The sequence below is a fragment of the Belonocnema kinseyi genome, chromosome 9 (genome assembly GCF_010883055.1).
Source record: "Belonocnema kinseyi isolate 2016_QV_RU_SX_M_011 chromosome 9, B_treatae_v1, whole genome shotgun sequence".
NCBI lineage: Eukaryota > Metazoa > Arthropoda > Insecta > Hymenoptera > Cynipidae > Belonocnema > Belonocnema kinseyi.
This window is the reverse complement of record NC_046665.1, coordinates 93895552-93910886: the sequence shown is the minus strand read 5'-3', so window position 1 is coordinate 93910886 and position 15335 is coordinate 93895552. Positions and strand designations below refer to the sequence as shown.

The following is a 15335-nucleotide window of genomic DNA, read 5'->3' as shown; positions in this document are numbered from 1 at the left end:
AAAGTGTTTTAAATAGGAGGTAGATTTAATTTTAATTTTTAAAGGTTTTAAGGAAATAAACATATTTTTTTAATGAATTTGTATTTTAATAAATAAACTGCAAGAGAAAATTTTAAAAAGTTTTACATTTCAACTGATTTCCTAAAATTTTGAACAAAAAATTTAAGTTTTTGAAGTAAAAAGTTTTTATTTTCCCATTTTTAAAGATGTCACCAAATTTTCGAATAAGTGTAGTAATATTTAAGACTCGTACAGATTAAAAAAAAAACCTTCTCAAATTAAATCTTTTAAGATTTTATCAACAAAAAATTATTTTAAGATTCTTGAAAATTGAAAATTAGTTTTTTGTTTTGAAACATTATGTTAAAGAGAATATCTAGGACGAGTGAAACATCTTTCAAAAGATTTATTACATTGTCGAAAAAGATTCTGAAAGATTTTATAGCAATTTTCTTTATATTTGCAGAATTTTTTATTCATTTGATAAAAAATTCGAATTAATTAAAACATATTTAGAATGTTCAGAGGTTCCTCAAGATATTTTTTCTAACTTTTAAAAAAATTCGAAACATTGTAAAAAATTTGTATAGGTTTATGGATATTGAAAACATTCAAAATATTTATGCAAATTTTAAACAAAATGTAGATTTATAATTTGATCTTAAAATTGAAAAAATATGATAATATCTTAGAGAAGAATTTTGATTTTTTGGAAATACAAAAATTAAAACCAAAATGAATAAGATCAGGAGATTCATAGAAATTTTAAATAGATTAAAATATAATTTCAAACTTGTGAAAATTTCCACAACAAAATTTATGAAAGTAGATTTTTCAAAATTCGACAAAAAGAAAATTTTCTAAAAATTTTGATGATAATAACAAAAATGTTCTTTAAAATAATAAAAAAAAAGAAATGATTTTTCATTTTAATAAATTAAATTCAAGAGGATATTTAAATAGATTCAAAAACATTTCAAAACATTTTCAAAATTATCCCATAAGAACATCGCCGAGCCTGAAGCAATTTTGTATATTTTTCAGAATTTGCATTAATTTTAAAACAAATTCGAGTCATTTTAAAAATTATTTAGAAGATTTTGAGTACATTCCAGTTCTTTTTTTTATTTTCAGAAAAATTAGTATAGTTGCGAAAGATTCTCAGAAAGTTTAGAAATATTAAAAAGATTTTAAAGTATTTAAAAATTTGTAAACATTTCAAAATATTAAAACGAAACGTAGATTTTTGGATATTTGATTGATGTTCGTTTTGCTTCTGAGCTAGAGAATTTATTTTCTTAACAAATTTAATATTTGTAATTAATATTATTACATATTTGACATTTTCATTATTACAAAAATCACCGTTTGATCGAAAGAAATATAACATCTTATTTATTTTAAACTTCTCTGGTCGACACCATTTATCATCTAAAAATTAAAAAATTAAGATCTTCAAAATTGTTGAAGATGGTAAAATTTTATCCATAAGATTCATGGGAAAAATTTTAATAATTTGTTATTTCGATATATGAATCTTAACAGAACATTAAAAAACATTACTAAACGTTTCAAAATTGTTCCTATAATTTCAGAAAAAAAAATTATTGCAGCAAAAATTCTTTAATTTTTTGAGATTATAAAATTAAAAAAGAAACGAGACATTTAGAGGCCTTTAAGTGATAAAAAAAATTTTAACTTTTAAAGATTTTAACAAACGACAAAAACTTTTTAAATACAGATGTTTTTTTAAGATTTTGACCAAAAACAGAAACTTTCAAAGAATTCTCAGGTGAATCCAAATATTTTTCTAAGACTCCTATGAAAATTTAAATTATTTTTTATTTTTAAAAATTTATTTGAAGCGAATATTTAAAAAGATTTAAAATCATTTCAAAAGATTTCCAAAATTGTAAAAAAGACTTTAAAAGATTTCAAGCTAATTATTTATATTTTTTAGAATTTTTTATGAATTTTTGGAATAATTCCAATCATTTTAAAAGATATTTAAAAGGTTCAGATTTTCCTCCAGATTTTTCTTTTAATTTTTTTGAAAAATTCTAAGCAATGTAAAAGATTTTTAGAACGTTATGAAGTTTCGGAAAGATTAAAAAATAAATTAAAATTGAAAAATATTTTCAAAAATATGTAATAAAATGTTGAACTTTTAAGATTTAGAAAAAGATTAAGAAGTTTTTTAAGAAGTTTTTTAAAAATTTTGAAAGGTTTAAAAATGATCCATTTTTTTGAAAATTCATAAGAAAATTTTTAATGATTTTCTAATTTTTAAAATGTATGTATGTAACAAATTTAAGAGAAATTTAAAACATTTGAAAAGATTTCTAAAAAGTTTACAATATTCTGGGATGTCTTGCAGCCATTTTTTTATTTAAATGATTTTGCAAAATTATAAGAAAATATTGAGAAGTTTGAAAGAGATTGGAAATATTTTAAAACTGGAAAAGATTTCCAAAAATTGATCATATATTTTTGGATTTCTTCGAAAATTCTAAAGACCCTAAAGATGTTTTAAAATGCCTCGAATTTTTCCTAATATTTTTTTAAATCCTCTAAAAGGAAAAGAAATTTCTTGAACATTTTTTAGATTCGTTTAAGACACATCTAAAAACTTTTTTAAGAAAAATTTTTTTTGCAAATTTAGAAATATTTTATTTATACAAATTCAAAAATAAATGAAGCGTTTCAAAACTTTGAGGAAATTAATAGACATTCCAAATTTTATTTTTTATTGACAGATTACTTTAATTCATGATCTTTTTAACTCAAAAATACATATAAGTTCAAATCCAAATTTTGGAAGGGTATGAAAATTTAAAGAACTATCATTTCTATCAGTTCTAGCATTTTGATTTCAGCTATATAGTTCTTTATTTTTAACGATAAAAATTTGTATTGATCAATGAAATACTTTCTAATCATTTTCAATATTAATTAATGTAAGCCTCTTCTAGATATTTTCCGAAAACTTTAAAAGCCTCAAAAATTTCTAAACCAACAGGCTTTATTTCTTGGGGATGAATTTGAAAATAATATCCTGGTAATTCAAACACATATGATAAATCTGCACCACCATGAGTCATTGCCCAATCTATACTCTCTCCAGAAGCCTCATCTGCAAGAAAAGAAAATCGAAAATTTGAAGAAGAAAAAAATTTTTTTATGATTAATTAAATTTTTTAATTACGGTTAATTAACTTACACAACATGCGAGCAATGCTGTCGACAACGTGGGTTGTTCCACGAAAAGCTGAAAGTACTCTTGCAGCCTTATCTCCTAGGGATTTCTATGAATCAATATTTATAATTTATAAAATAGTTTTTTTCCACTAAATTAAATTATTATTTAGTGATAATGAAAAATACATACGAGAAGTGTATAATTAACATGAAATTCTTTAGTGTATCCCCAGGGAAACCCTAGAAGCTAAAAAATAAAATTAAAAAATCGATCATTTTAATCTCAATTTATAAACTTTTTACAAATACTTAAATGTAAATAGTTGTAGTACCTGTCCGTTGGAATGTAGACTTATAAAAATTTTTATTGTTCCTTTTAGGGATAAAATGAAGTCGTGCAAATTTCGACTTTCTATTTCCGAAAAGGGCTTGCTTCCGGCAAATGCCTCACTACAAGGATCACTAGAAGCTCCTCCATCTCGAATTAATTAAAATAAAATAAAGCCTTGAATAAAAATTCAATTTACATTTAAGAAAAAAATTATTTTACAAATCGTATTATGTACTCATCCACATAGAGTAAAAATTCCTGTTTCCATCAGTACCAAAGCACTCTGAATTCGTACTATTAGACATAGTTTTTCGCCACAAATGATACTGTAAAAAATTAGTAATATTATTTAAATGCTTTCTCAGGATGAAAAAATTTAATAATTTCCGATAAAAGTAATCTAATTTTGCATAAAAAAAATTAATTTTTCATTGATCTTTTTCTTTCTAATAGTAGTTTTTTAGATTTAACTAGTTCTGACTATCACTTCTGAAAGATTTTCAACTTTCTAGCACTAACAAAAAATATCGGAAAAGGTTAAATAAGAAAAAAAAAATTATACAGCTGGTTACGCTTTTAACCACAAAAGATCGATTTTTGATTAAACAGTGCATTTTTCAACCGAAAAATAATAATTTCTGACCAAAAAAGAAATAATTAAATTTTTAGTTTAAAAAGTTAATTTTTGAACTTAAAATATCTCATTTGGAACAAAGAAGTAACTTGTTTAACCAAAGCGATGAGTTTTTAAATGTGTTTATAAATGATCAAACCTGAAGATGAATATTTTTTAGTTTTCCCTGCAATTTCCAAATAAAAAGATCAAATATTTAGGAGAAGAATTTTCAATTTTTTAGAAACACAAAAATTAAAACAAACATTAACATTATCAAAAGATTCTTAGAAGTTTTGAACAGATTTAGAAATAATTCAAAACCTTTAAAGATTGAAAAAAAATGGTAAGTGTCCTAAAAATTTCAAAATAGGAAGCTTTCTAAGAATTTTCATCAAAAATTTTCTTAATAATCCTAGGGAAAAAAATTGAATTGTTATTTTGATAAATTGATTTCAAGAGAATATTATTTGAAAATATTTATAAACATTTCAAAACATTTTTTTTTAATTTTTCAATAAGAATCTCGAAAATGTTAAGGCTATTTTTCACATTTTGCAGAATTTATATAGATTTTAGGAAAAAATTGAATGATTTTAAAAGATATCTGCGAAAAAAAGTATAAAATATTTCAGGAAAAAAACTTTAAATCTTTTAGGATTAAAAAATATTTTAAAAAAATGAGTAAGTTTAAAAGATATTCAGCAGTTTTTAAACAATTAAAAAATCATTTAAAACTTGTTAGGATTTTAAAAAAACTTTCTGTAATAAGATTTTTAAAGATTTTAATAAAAAAATAATTACATCTAATTTTGAGCTAGAGAGTAAAATTTGTAAACAAAAAAATGAGTTTTTAAATGAAATGATAAATTTCATAAATATAATGTTTCAACTAAAAATTAATTTTCATTAAATAGTGAAATTATCTACCAAAATACATACATTTTTAAAGCAGAAAAAATGTATTTATTGAATTATCGAGTCAAAAGACGTGTTTTAAAAACAACAGTGAAAATTTTAACCCCTTAATATAAATTTTGTTAATAATAATAATTTTCAACAAAAGAATGGAATTATCTATCAAAGTAGTAGACGTTTAAACCAAAAAAGACAAATTTTTATAAAAACAACTTAATCTTTAATCAAAAAGAATAATTTTCTAACAAAATAATTAAATTTATGAACAAATCATACAATTTTAATTCAAAATGATGATTAAATAAAAAATATAAGTATAGTGGACTTTTTAAACAAAAAAAATTACGTTCAACAAAAAATTGTTTGAATTCTAACAAAAGAGATTTGTGTTTTATGAAAAGAGATCAATCTCTAAACAAAAAAGACAAATTTTACTTCGAAAATCAAGACAAAAAGTCCTATTTTTAACTTAATAATTAGATTTTAACACCCAGAAATGTGAATTTCAAACGAAAAATTTATTTTCTATCCGAATAGTTGAAAATATCAAGCAAAAGGAATTACTTTCTAATAAAATTATAAAATTTTTAAGTAACTAATTACATTTTCAACTGAAAAATAAAATTTTTAAACAAAAAAGATGAACTTTCAAGCAAAAGTATAGAAACATAGAAGACTTTTTTAATTAAAAAGTTTTAACGTTTAATTAAAAATAGCTCAAGTTTTGACTTGAAAGATGACATTTTTATGAGAAAAGATAAATTCTTAAACCAAAAAGGACAAGTTTTCATCCAAGAAAGATTTTTAAGTCCAAAGTAAAACGAAAATTAAACCAAATTGATACTCTAATGAAGCAAATTTGGAACAAAACACTTTAATTTTCAAACCGCTGATATGAAATTTCAAACAAAATTATTTCTATCTAAATAATATAAAATATCATAAAAAATTTATTAAATTAAAAAAAATGAATTCAATTTTTTTAATAATTTAAATTTCAACGAAATAATTACATTTTGAACCAAAAATCTGAATTCTTATCCAAAAATATAATATTAGATTTTTCAATCAAAATTAATTATTTTTAAACTAAAATGATGAATCTCCAAACGAAATAGTCAAATTTTTAGTTAAACAAGGAATTTTAAACCAAGAAAATTAATTTTCTTATATGAACGATTATTTTTTAACAAAACATATTAGTTTTCAATAACGAAAAAGTTTATTGTTTAGCTAATAGTTTAATTTTCTACGAAATTATTGGGAGTTTAAACAAAGAAAGACGTTTTCACCAATTTGTTGAATTTATAACCAAATAATTAAATTTCTAACTACAAATACGACTTTTCAAGTGGGAAGATTTATTTCATGTCAAAAATTACCAATTTTAAACAAACAAAATGCCTTCTGAACCAATCAGTTGAATTTCCAAATAAAAAAGACAAACTTACAACCAAAAACGAATAATTAAATTTTAATTTAAAAAATTAGTTTCCCAAGAAAAAAACTAACTTTCGACAAAATGGTTCAATTTTTAAATAAAATATTTTAATTTTCAAATAAATATATACATTTTGGATTAAGAAGATTAATTTTCTGGTATCAGAATGAGTTTTCAACGAAATATATTATTTTTTCACTTATTAGTTAATAATTTAACTCAAAATATAAATTTTCAAATTTATAGTAAATAGTTCAATATTCATTTAAAAAAACAAATTTTAAATAAAACAGGAAATGAAATTCAAAATCGTTCTTCAATTTTACATGAAGCATATTAATGTTTTGCCAAATATTAAAAAAAATAGTTTAATACAAAAAATTATATAAAAGACTTTAAGGTAATCTTCTATATATATATAAATGAATGTTTGTATGTCATTTATAGAATCGTAAACAATGAATTTAATCGTGCGATGATCTTTAGCAAAGTTGTTGTGCATGAGCCCGCGAAGGTTTCTGAGTTGGTACGACCAATTTTGAACTGATAAACAGCAATTAAAAGAATACGTACTCTTCAGCGGCGAAGCCGCCGCCACGGGGCACAACTAGTGGCTTATATTTTGCAGAATTTTTAATAAATTTTGGAAAACATTTGAATCATTGTAAAAATTCTTAGAAAGTTTTGAAGCTTTGGAAAGATTCAAGAGTAATTTAAAATTTGGAAATATTGCAAAAAATCGAAAACAAAACGTAAAATTTTTAACAATTCAAACAACAAAGCATCTCTTAAAAGAGATGTCAAAACGTTTAAAATGGTTTCCTAGAATTTCGAAATAGAACACAAAAGGTTTTAATGAAAATTTTTTTTCAAAGTCTTAACAAAAATCCAGTAGGTTTGAGAGATATTTAGAAGCTTTGAAAAGATAAAAAAATAATTTAAAACCTATTGTGATTTCAGTAAAAAGTAGAAAAACTTCGCTGATATACCTAGAAAATTTTTTAAAGATTTTTTTATTTAGAAAAATTGATTACAAGATAATAATTAAAAGGATTTTAAAGCATTTTAAAGGATTTCCTAAATTCTCAAAAAAAGAATCTGAAAGATTTGGAGGCAAGTTTTTATATTTTTCAGAGTTATTTTTCAATTTCAGAAAAAATCCGAATCTCTTTTGAAAAGATTGAAAAAGTTTAAACCTTGCCCTAAAGTTTTTTCAATTAATTAATTTAAACTAATTAATTAAAATAATTTATCAAAATGGCCGCCTGGATCTAACGTGTTGAAGATGCGTCCTGGTATTTTCAAAGCTTACCTTTTTTAACTTGAGTAAAAGCGAGATCGAAGTGATTGAAGTGACTTGTGGGATTTCGTGCGGTATTCCAGTGAAAAACATTTTAATTTATTTAACCAGTGTACATCATATTTTTGCTTCTTACTGATCCTAACCTACAAAGCTTGGTCAAAAATGGAGGGAATGGATAAACTTGTTCCGGAAAAGACTTGTGTCGGGTACAAGGGCAAAGTTGTTGAGGCAGTGTCCTGCCCTGGTTGCCAGGCCCCGTTCCACTTTGCTTGTGCAGATCATACCGGCAAACTAGAAAACGGAGCATTCTCAAGGTGTTGCAAACAACAAAGTTCTCGCACGCCCACGACGACGGAATCTGCATCTGCACCAGTCACTGCACAGGATGTGGAGAGAAATATCCGAGCTGCTTTAGCTTTTATCACACAATAACTCAACGAAATCTCCTTGTGCAAAAATGCAATTTATTCCCTATCAAAAAAGTTTGATAAGTTGACATCAAAAATCGACAACGCCATAGGAGAGCCTTATAGGAGAAAAAATCTTATTCTTTTCGCCCTACGTGACCAAGCTATATCTGGAAATAGTTCGGAAAAAGAAAATTGCATGAAGACCCTCATTACTGAAACCTTAACTGGCATTGTTTCCGACACTCGCCCCACAAATTTAAGAGCACTTAGAATGGGCACATTTCCACAGACCCAGGTAAAACCACGACCTGTCAAACTGATCTGCGACAGGGAGAGATCTGCGCATGCTCTGCTTTGTGCATTCATAACTGCGAAGAGGGAACTAAGCCACGAAAAGAGGCTGAAATCACTGTGGATCTTCCTAGACAAAACAAAAATGCAACTGGAGGAAATTGCTGCACTAAATAACAAACTGGAAAGTCGACGCAAGAGAGGAGAGATGGATCTGAAAATATCCTTCAAAGAGGAAGTTCCAGTGATCACAAAGCACACTTCAACAGGGAAAGAAACAACGGGCACATCACACACACCAACAAGCATTTAAATGTAAGTACTCCCCTCCCTAAGCGCTCGAGTACAATCCTGTCAATCTACTATCAAAACGTCAGGGGCGTACGTAAAAAACTCGATAACCTGCGCAAATCAGTTCCAACTTGCTCTTACAATATTACTGTTTTTTCTGAGACCTGGTTACACGAAGGAATAAATTCGGCGGAACTAGGACTTATGGAATTCGACATTTTTAGACTAGATCGGAATGTTTTAACTAGTGATTGTCAACGTGGTGGCGGGGTTTATGATAGCGGCGGATCATGGCTTAGGATGTGTTCAACTCTCTACAAATATTACTTCTGTAGAGCACGTAGTAATCAAAATAGTATTAGGGAAATCCATCCACATGATGGGAGTCTTCTACATTCCACCTGACGCCAGCTTCCTCAAATATGTTGATCTATGCTCGGTACTTGAAGACCTTTTCTTCCCCTTCCCAAGTGCAGATTTAAGTATATTTGACTATTTTAACATGCTCTATGCTTCCTGGAACGCCGATCCTGATCTTGGACCTAGTTACACACCCATAGAAACGCAACAATTACACATTTTCAACGCGATCTCGGACACGTTAGATTATATAACATTAGCTTAAATTAACGATTAATTTAATGTCTATGGCTCTTTATTAGATTTAGTTTTCACCAACAGCATAACAGACTCTGTCGAAATAGCAATAGAACCGCTCCTACCTATTGACAACTACCATCCTCCTCTGATCCTAGAAAAAAATGTAAACATTGTTATCAACTAAACTCATTCGTAAAATGACACACATGCGCGTTATAATTTTAATATCGCCAATAATGCAACCATTTGTTCGTTCTTATCCAACGTAGATTGGGATTCCTTATTCGATAACTTAACAATAGATGAGGCCATTGAAAAATTTTACGCGTATGTGTACTTTGCCATCGATCACTTTGTGCCGATTCAAATATGCAAATCATCGACATATCCATACTGGTTCAGTGGTGAGCTACAAACAGTACCTTGACGATACAGAAAGATCAATAATATCGAACCCGAAAACTGTTTGGAAATACGCAAACTCCATGCGTGAAGACTCTGGTATTCCAAACAAAATGTTGTTAAACGAAAAAACGGCTGTCACTAGTGAAGATATAGCCGAGCTTTTCGCATATTTTTTTAAAATCTGTTTACCAAACTCCAACTAATAATGCTCCGAATTTTAGTTTCGCTGAAATAATTTACTTCTCTAATAATTATGTAAACAGAAATGAGATTAAAGATAAACTACTCAGTCTTGATTCGAATAAAGGGGCGGGATCTGATGATTTGCCTCCCTCCCTTCTGAAATCCTGCTGCTCTACATTTTTACAACCACTGTTCCTCTTATTTAACAAGTCACTCGCGGAAGGTCATATTCCCTTCGAGTGGAAAAAGGGCATCGTGATTCCCATTCTCAAAAATGGGAACCGTAACGAAGTCAAAAACTATCGACCCATAACCACACTCAATGCGATTCCTAAAATATTCGAAAATATAATCAGCGACAAATTATACCTTACCTCATCCAATACTATTATCGAGGAGCAGCATGGCTTCAGGAGGGGAGATCTACCACCACAAATCTATGTGTCTATACTTAGTACCTCATTAACGGGATAGAATCAAGCTTCCAGGTGGACGCCATATATACAGATTTTTCGAAGGCGTTTGATAAAGTTGGTCATGCAATTCTTGTGGGAAAGCTTAGAGCCCTGGGGGTTTCGAACAATATTCTCATGTGGCTGGCAAGCAATCTTAGCTATAGATGGCAGTTAGTTCGCGCCAAAAGCAGCTACTCGGAACCCTTTCAAGCTACTTCCGGGGTCCCAAAAGGCTCGCATCTCGGCCCTCTCCTATTTCTTCTCCATGTCAACGATATAATTTTGATTATAAAATTCTGCTTTCTTCTCTTCTTTGCTGATGATCTAAAGATATACAAAACAATCCGCTCCCAGTCTGATTGCATCAGCCTTCAGTCAGATCTCGATCAACTGCAAACTTAGTGGACTAAGAATGGGATGAAACTGAACGTGCAGAAGTGTTCGATTATAACCTTCTCTCGTAGTAAATCTATCCTTACTCATCAGTACAACATGGAAGGAGAGGAACTTACTAGGCTCGCCGTGGTGCTAGAACTTGGGATACTGCTAGATGATTCCTTAACATTAAATGCACAAGCTGCAAATGCAATCAACAAAGCCCTCAGATCGCTGGGCTTTGTCACGAGAAATGCATCGAAATTAAAAAACCCTCTTGCCCTAAAAACGTTGTCTTTCTCGCTAGTAAGACGGCTCTTAAAGTTCGCCTCAGCGGTATGGAAGCCTACCTATTGCAACTACGTCATAAGACTTGAACGCGTACAAAATAGCCCAGTGGGCACAAAATTTGGCGACGTCTTCACGACATTGTTACGACATATTCACGACAACTTTACGACATCCTATGTCCATTTTGTTAAGGTGTTTTTACGATATCGTAAATAAATCGTATGATCTGACGATGTCTTTCCGGTATCGCAAAGACACCGAAACGACATAGACATAAAATGTCGTAAAGTTTTCGTAAAGTTGTCGTAACGATGTCGTAAAGATGTCGCCAAATTTTGTGCCCACTGAGAGATTTCTACGATTTACAGCTAGGCAACTGGGTATGCCGACAAATAGACAAAATCACGATTACAGCAGCATAAGAATATTACCTCAGATACCTCGAATCTCTGAACGATTTATGTTTGCTGACATGTGCAAACAAAACAAAATAGTTGAATAATCAAGCAAGAATAATAATTTTGAACATAAAAGTTGCTCTCACATAAAAAAATTAACAATTTCTTCTAAAATAGATGAACTTTTAAATCGAAAAGATAAATTTTCAAAAAAGTAGTTTAATTTTCTGTTACGAGAGATTTCATTTCACTTTCGACGATCAAAATATGCATTTTCAAACAACCCAGTGGGCACAAAATTTGGCGACGTCTTTACGACATCGTGACGACATTGTTACGACAACTTTACGACATCCTATGTTCATGTCGTTTCGGTGTCTTTACGATAGCATAAAGACTTCGTCAGATCATACGACTTATTTACGATATCGTAAAGACACCTTAACGACATCGACATAGGATGTCGTAAAGTTGTCGTAAGAACGTCGCTAAACTTTGCGCCCACTGGGAAATTAGACTTTTTCGAAACCTCAGCAACGCGATTCAGAAATAATCTGCTAAAAATCGTATACCATGTCGACAAAAACGCGGCCTAAGCACAATAGTTATTTTACTTAAGTACATAGTCTCCAAAAAAATTAGTTTGTAATAAAAGGGCTTTGCTTGTTCACTGTTCGATAAATAAATATTTTTGAAGATTTAGGACAAATTTCAGAAGCTGTTCAATAGTTTTGAAAAGTTTCGAGAAAATAACAAAAATTCTTAAAATGCATAGGAAATTTCCAAATGATTTTTTGTTCTCAAAAATTCATTTTCACAAGAAATTAAAACAGCTTTATAAAAATAGTTGAATTTTTAACGAAAGAAGATCAATTTTCGATCAAAAACAGTTAAACTTTCAGTTTAAAAATTTATTTTTGAACAAGAAAAAATAAGGAATTTTCAACATGTTAAATTTGAACCAAAAAGATACATTTTTATCCATAATAATGAAACTTTAAGTGAAATAGTTACATTTCCAATTTAAAAAATAAATTTTGAGTTACAAGAAAACGAATATAGGTAGTAAAATTATTCTTTGAAAGTTAATGATGTTTTGTACAAATTGACACTCGACAATTGATACTGATAAAAATTCCTGACAGGAAATTTTATCTTTAGAATTAGGTCATTCCGAATCGCAATTAGCTGATCAAATCTTTAAAAAAGTTTAATTTATTGTTTCATTTTTATTATTATTAATTTTTTGTTTATTAGATAATAATTTAATATGTACTATCATACTATGTACTAGTTCATACCTATTTGGATTCATTGAGGGAATTATGTACCAATCAATATTTTCGTAAAGATATTTGTTGTTCTCTTTTACAAGTTCGAAAATGGTAAAAAGTGCTCTCACAGGAGAAATCCACTCACGAGCATGAATTCCAGCTTCGATTAAAATCGCAAGTTTTTCACAATATTTCACACCACTCGAAATTTTTACACCATACATTTCACGACCTACGAAAGATTGACCAATGCTGAAGATTGTTACATCTTCGTTGGCTTGAGACATTACTAACATGTATCCGTTTATCTATAATAATGATATAAATCATATTGTTTATGAATAAATATTAAAGAGTCTTTAATTGTAAATAATTAAAATGTAAGAATTTTAAATTGCAAAACATTCAAATTGAGGAAATTTTAATTGTGAATTTTAATGAATTAACTATTTAAAAAAACGTTCAAAATTACATCCCCTAAAACTATCAATGTTCGAAATTAAATAATTTTTAATTCTAGATTTTGATCATTTATATTTAAAATTTCATTAATTGTAATTAGTATTTATAGATCTTTAAAATTAAAGAATTTTTAACTGTGGGACGTTTATATTGAAGAATTTTCAATTGTGAAAGAATCACAACAAATTTAGATTTTCTAAGAATATTTCTTTAAATTTTAATAAGGTTTAAGGATAACTTCTTAAAATGGTAAAACTTTGAATTTTACATTTTCAAAAATAAAGGATTTTTAGTTTTAACCATTTGTAATAAAAATGGGGCAATTTTTAGTTTTAAAATGAAAAATTCTTTATTTGTGATGTTTTAAATTCAAATTTTTTTTTAATTTTTAGTTTTGATCATTCGCAATGTAAAATTATAAAAATTTTCATTTGCGCGATTAAAGATTCTTTAATTTCAATTATTACATTTAAAGTTTCTTCAATTGGGAAGAGTTGGTATCAGAATTGAATTTGCATTTCGAAATTATAAAAATCATCATTCTTCATTATTTCGATTTTATATCATAAAAAGTAAAGAATTTAAAATATACATTTTAAAGATTCAAGCCTTTTCATTTATAAATTTTTAAGATTAGATCATTTTTAATTTTGATTAGTTTCTAAAACTAATCGGTTTTTAATTCACGTAGAAATTTTATAGTTTTGACGGATTTCAATTATTATTTTTTTCAGTTTGAAAGATTAAGAATTAAAAGTCAACTTTTTATTCGTAAAATCATTCAAGTTTAAAAGTAGTCTTATACTTTTAATTATTAATGTTTAAAATTAAACAGATTTTAATTTTGCCAATTTATAATTTAAAAATTTGTAAGTTTAATATTTTGAAACTTCGTAATTTTTATCAATGGTACTTGAAATTTTATAATTGGGAAGGTTTATAATTGAAACATCTGGATAATTGATTTTTAAAATGATCAAAATCATCCTATAAGAAAAAAAATTAAAATTTAGAACTTTTATTCATATATCTTTAAAATTCAAGAGTTTTCAATGTTTACTCTTCGAAATTACCTTTAAATTTTTCAATTCAAGGACTTTTTAATTTTTATCATTTTCATTGAAAAATTGTGCAAATTTACAGCTTTGCCATAAAAACATTCTTAAAATTGTTGTGCTTTATACTTGAAATTTCTTTAATTCGGAAGGTGAATAATTGAAAACTTACATTTTTACTTCAAAAAATTCAAAACCATTCATATTAAATTATGCAAATTTTAATTTTTTCAATAAAAATTCTTTAATTTTAATTCTTCACACTGCATGTTTCTTCAATTTGGAAGATTTAGAATTGAAAAATTGAGTTTGTATATTCATCCTTTTCGTTTAAAAATTCTTTTTATTCGGTGGAAAATTCAATTCTTTTAATTGGGGGTACATATGTCTGATTGAAAATTGATCTGTTTTAGTTGCTTGACATTTTCTTCTCAAGTGAAAATCTATCTATATTGTTGAAAATTCAACTGTTTTATCGAAAATAGCTGTTTTTGGCTGTGATTCGGATTTGAATATTTCTTGAAAATTAGTCTTTTTGGTCTTTTTTTATTCTTTTTCTGGATTTACATCTTATATATCTCCAATTTTGCACATTTGGAATTGAAATTTTCTTGATTTTCAATATATATATATATATATATATATATGTGTGTGTGTGTGTGTGTGTGTGTGTGTGTGTGTGTGTGTGTGTGTGTGTGTGTGCATTTATGGGTTTTCGGAGAATCTTAAACAGGACGATTTTTAACGACTCTCGGATATGACGCAGTCGTAAGTCGATCCTTACATTATCTTGTATTTTCCTTAACAGTTCCGTGGCAAATCTGAAAGAGAGCGGTCTTATATACTCGGTTGGAGAAAAAGCAAAATAGAAAATTTTCAATTTGGTATAAATGTACGTTCTTAAAATTGTGCTTCGATATGCAGTTACTAGGTAATCCGGAAACGTACTCAAAGATAAGTAATTCATAGAAATTCATTATAATTTCACGATAAAAGAAAGAAAACAAAGGAAATTTAAACCTTCAAACTAAAAATAACGCC

The 15335-nt window shown here is 27.4% G+C and overlaps 1 protein-coding gene across 1 annotated transcript in view; it reads right to left on the bottom strand.

The window, feature by feature from the left end:
* Positions 1-2872: 2872 nt before the first annotated feature.
* LOC117180638 overlaps positions 2873-15335 on the bottom strand; it is a 51236-nt gene continuing 38773 nt past the window's right edge. Inside the window, exons 11-18 of the mRNA XM_033373127.1 lie at positions 12805-13085; positions 8428-8635; positions 8089-8250; positions 3765-3948; positions 3531-3676; positions 3389-3445; positions 3221-3305; positions 2873-3133 (exon numbers count right to left, since the gene is read on the bottom strand). Of these exons, the coding sequence (XP_033229018.1) occupies positions 2949-3133; positions 3221-3305; positions 3389-3445; positions 3531-3676; positions 3765-3948; positions 8089-8250; positions 8428-8635; positions 12805-13085 (1308 nt within the window). The 3' untranslated portion in view covers positions 2873-2948. The remainder of the gene's footprint in view (positions 3134-3220; positions 3306-3388; positions 3446-3530; positions 3677-3764; positions 3949-8088; positions 8251-8427; positions 8636-12804; positions 13086-15335) is intronic.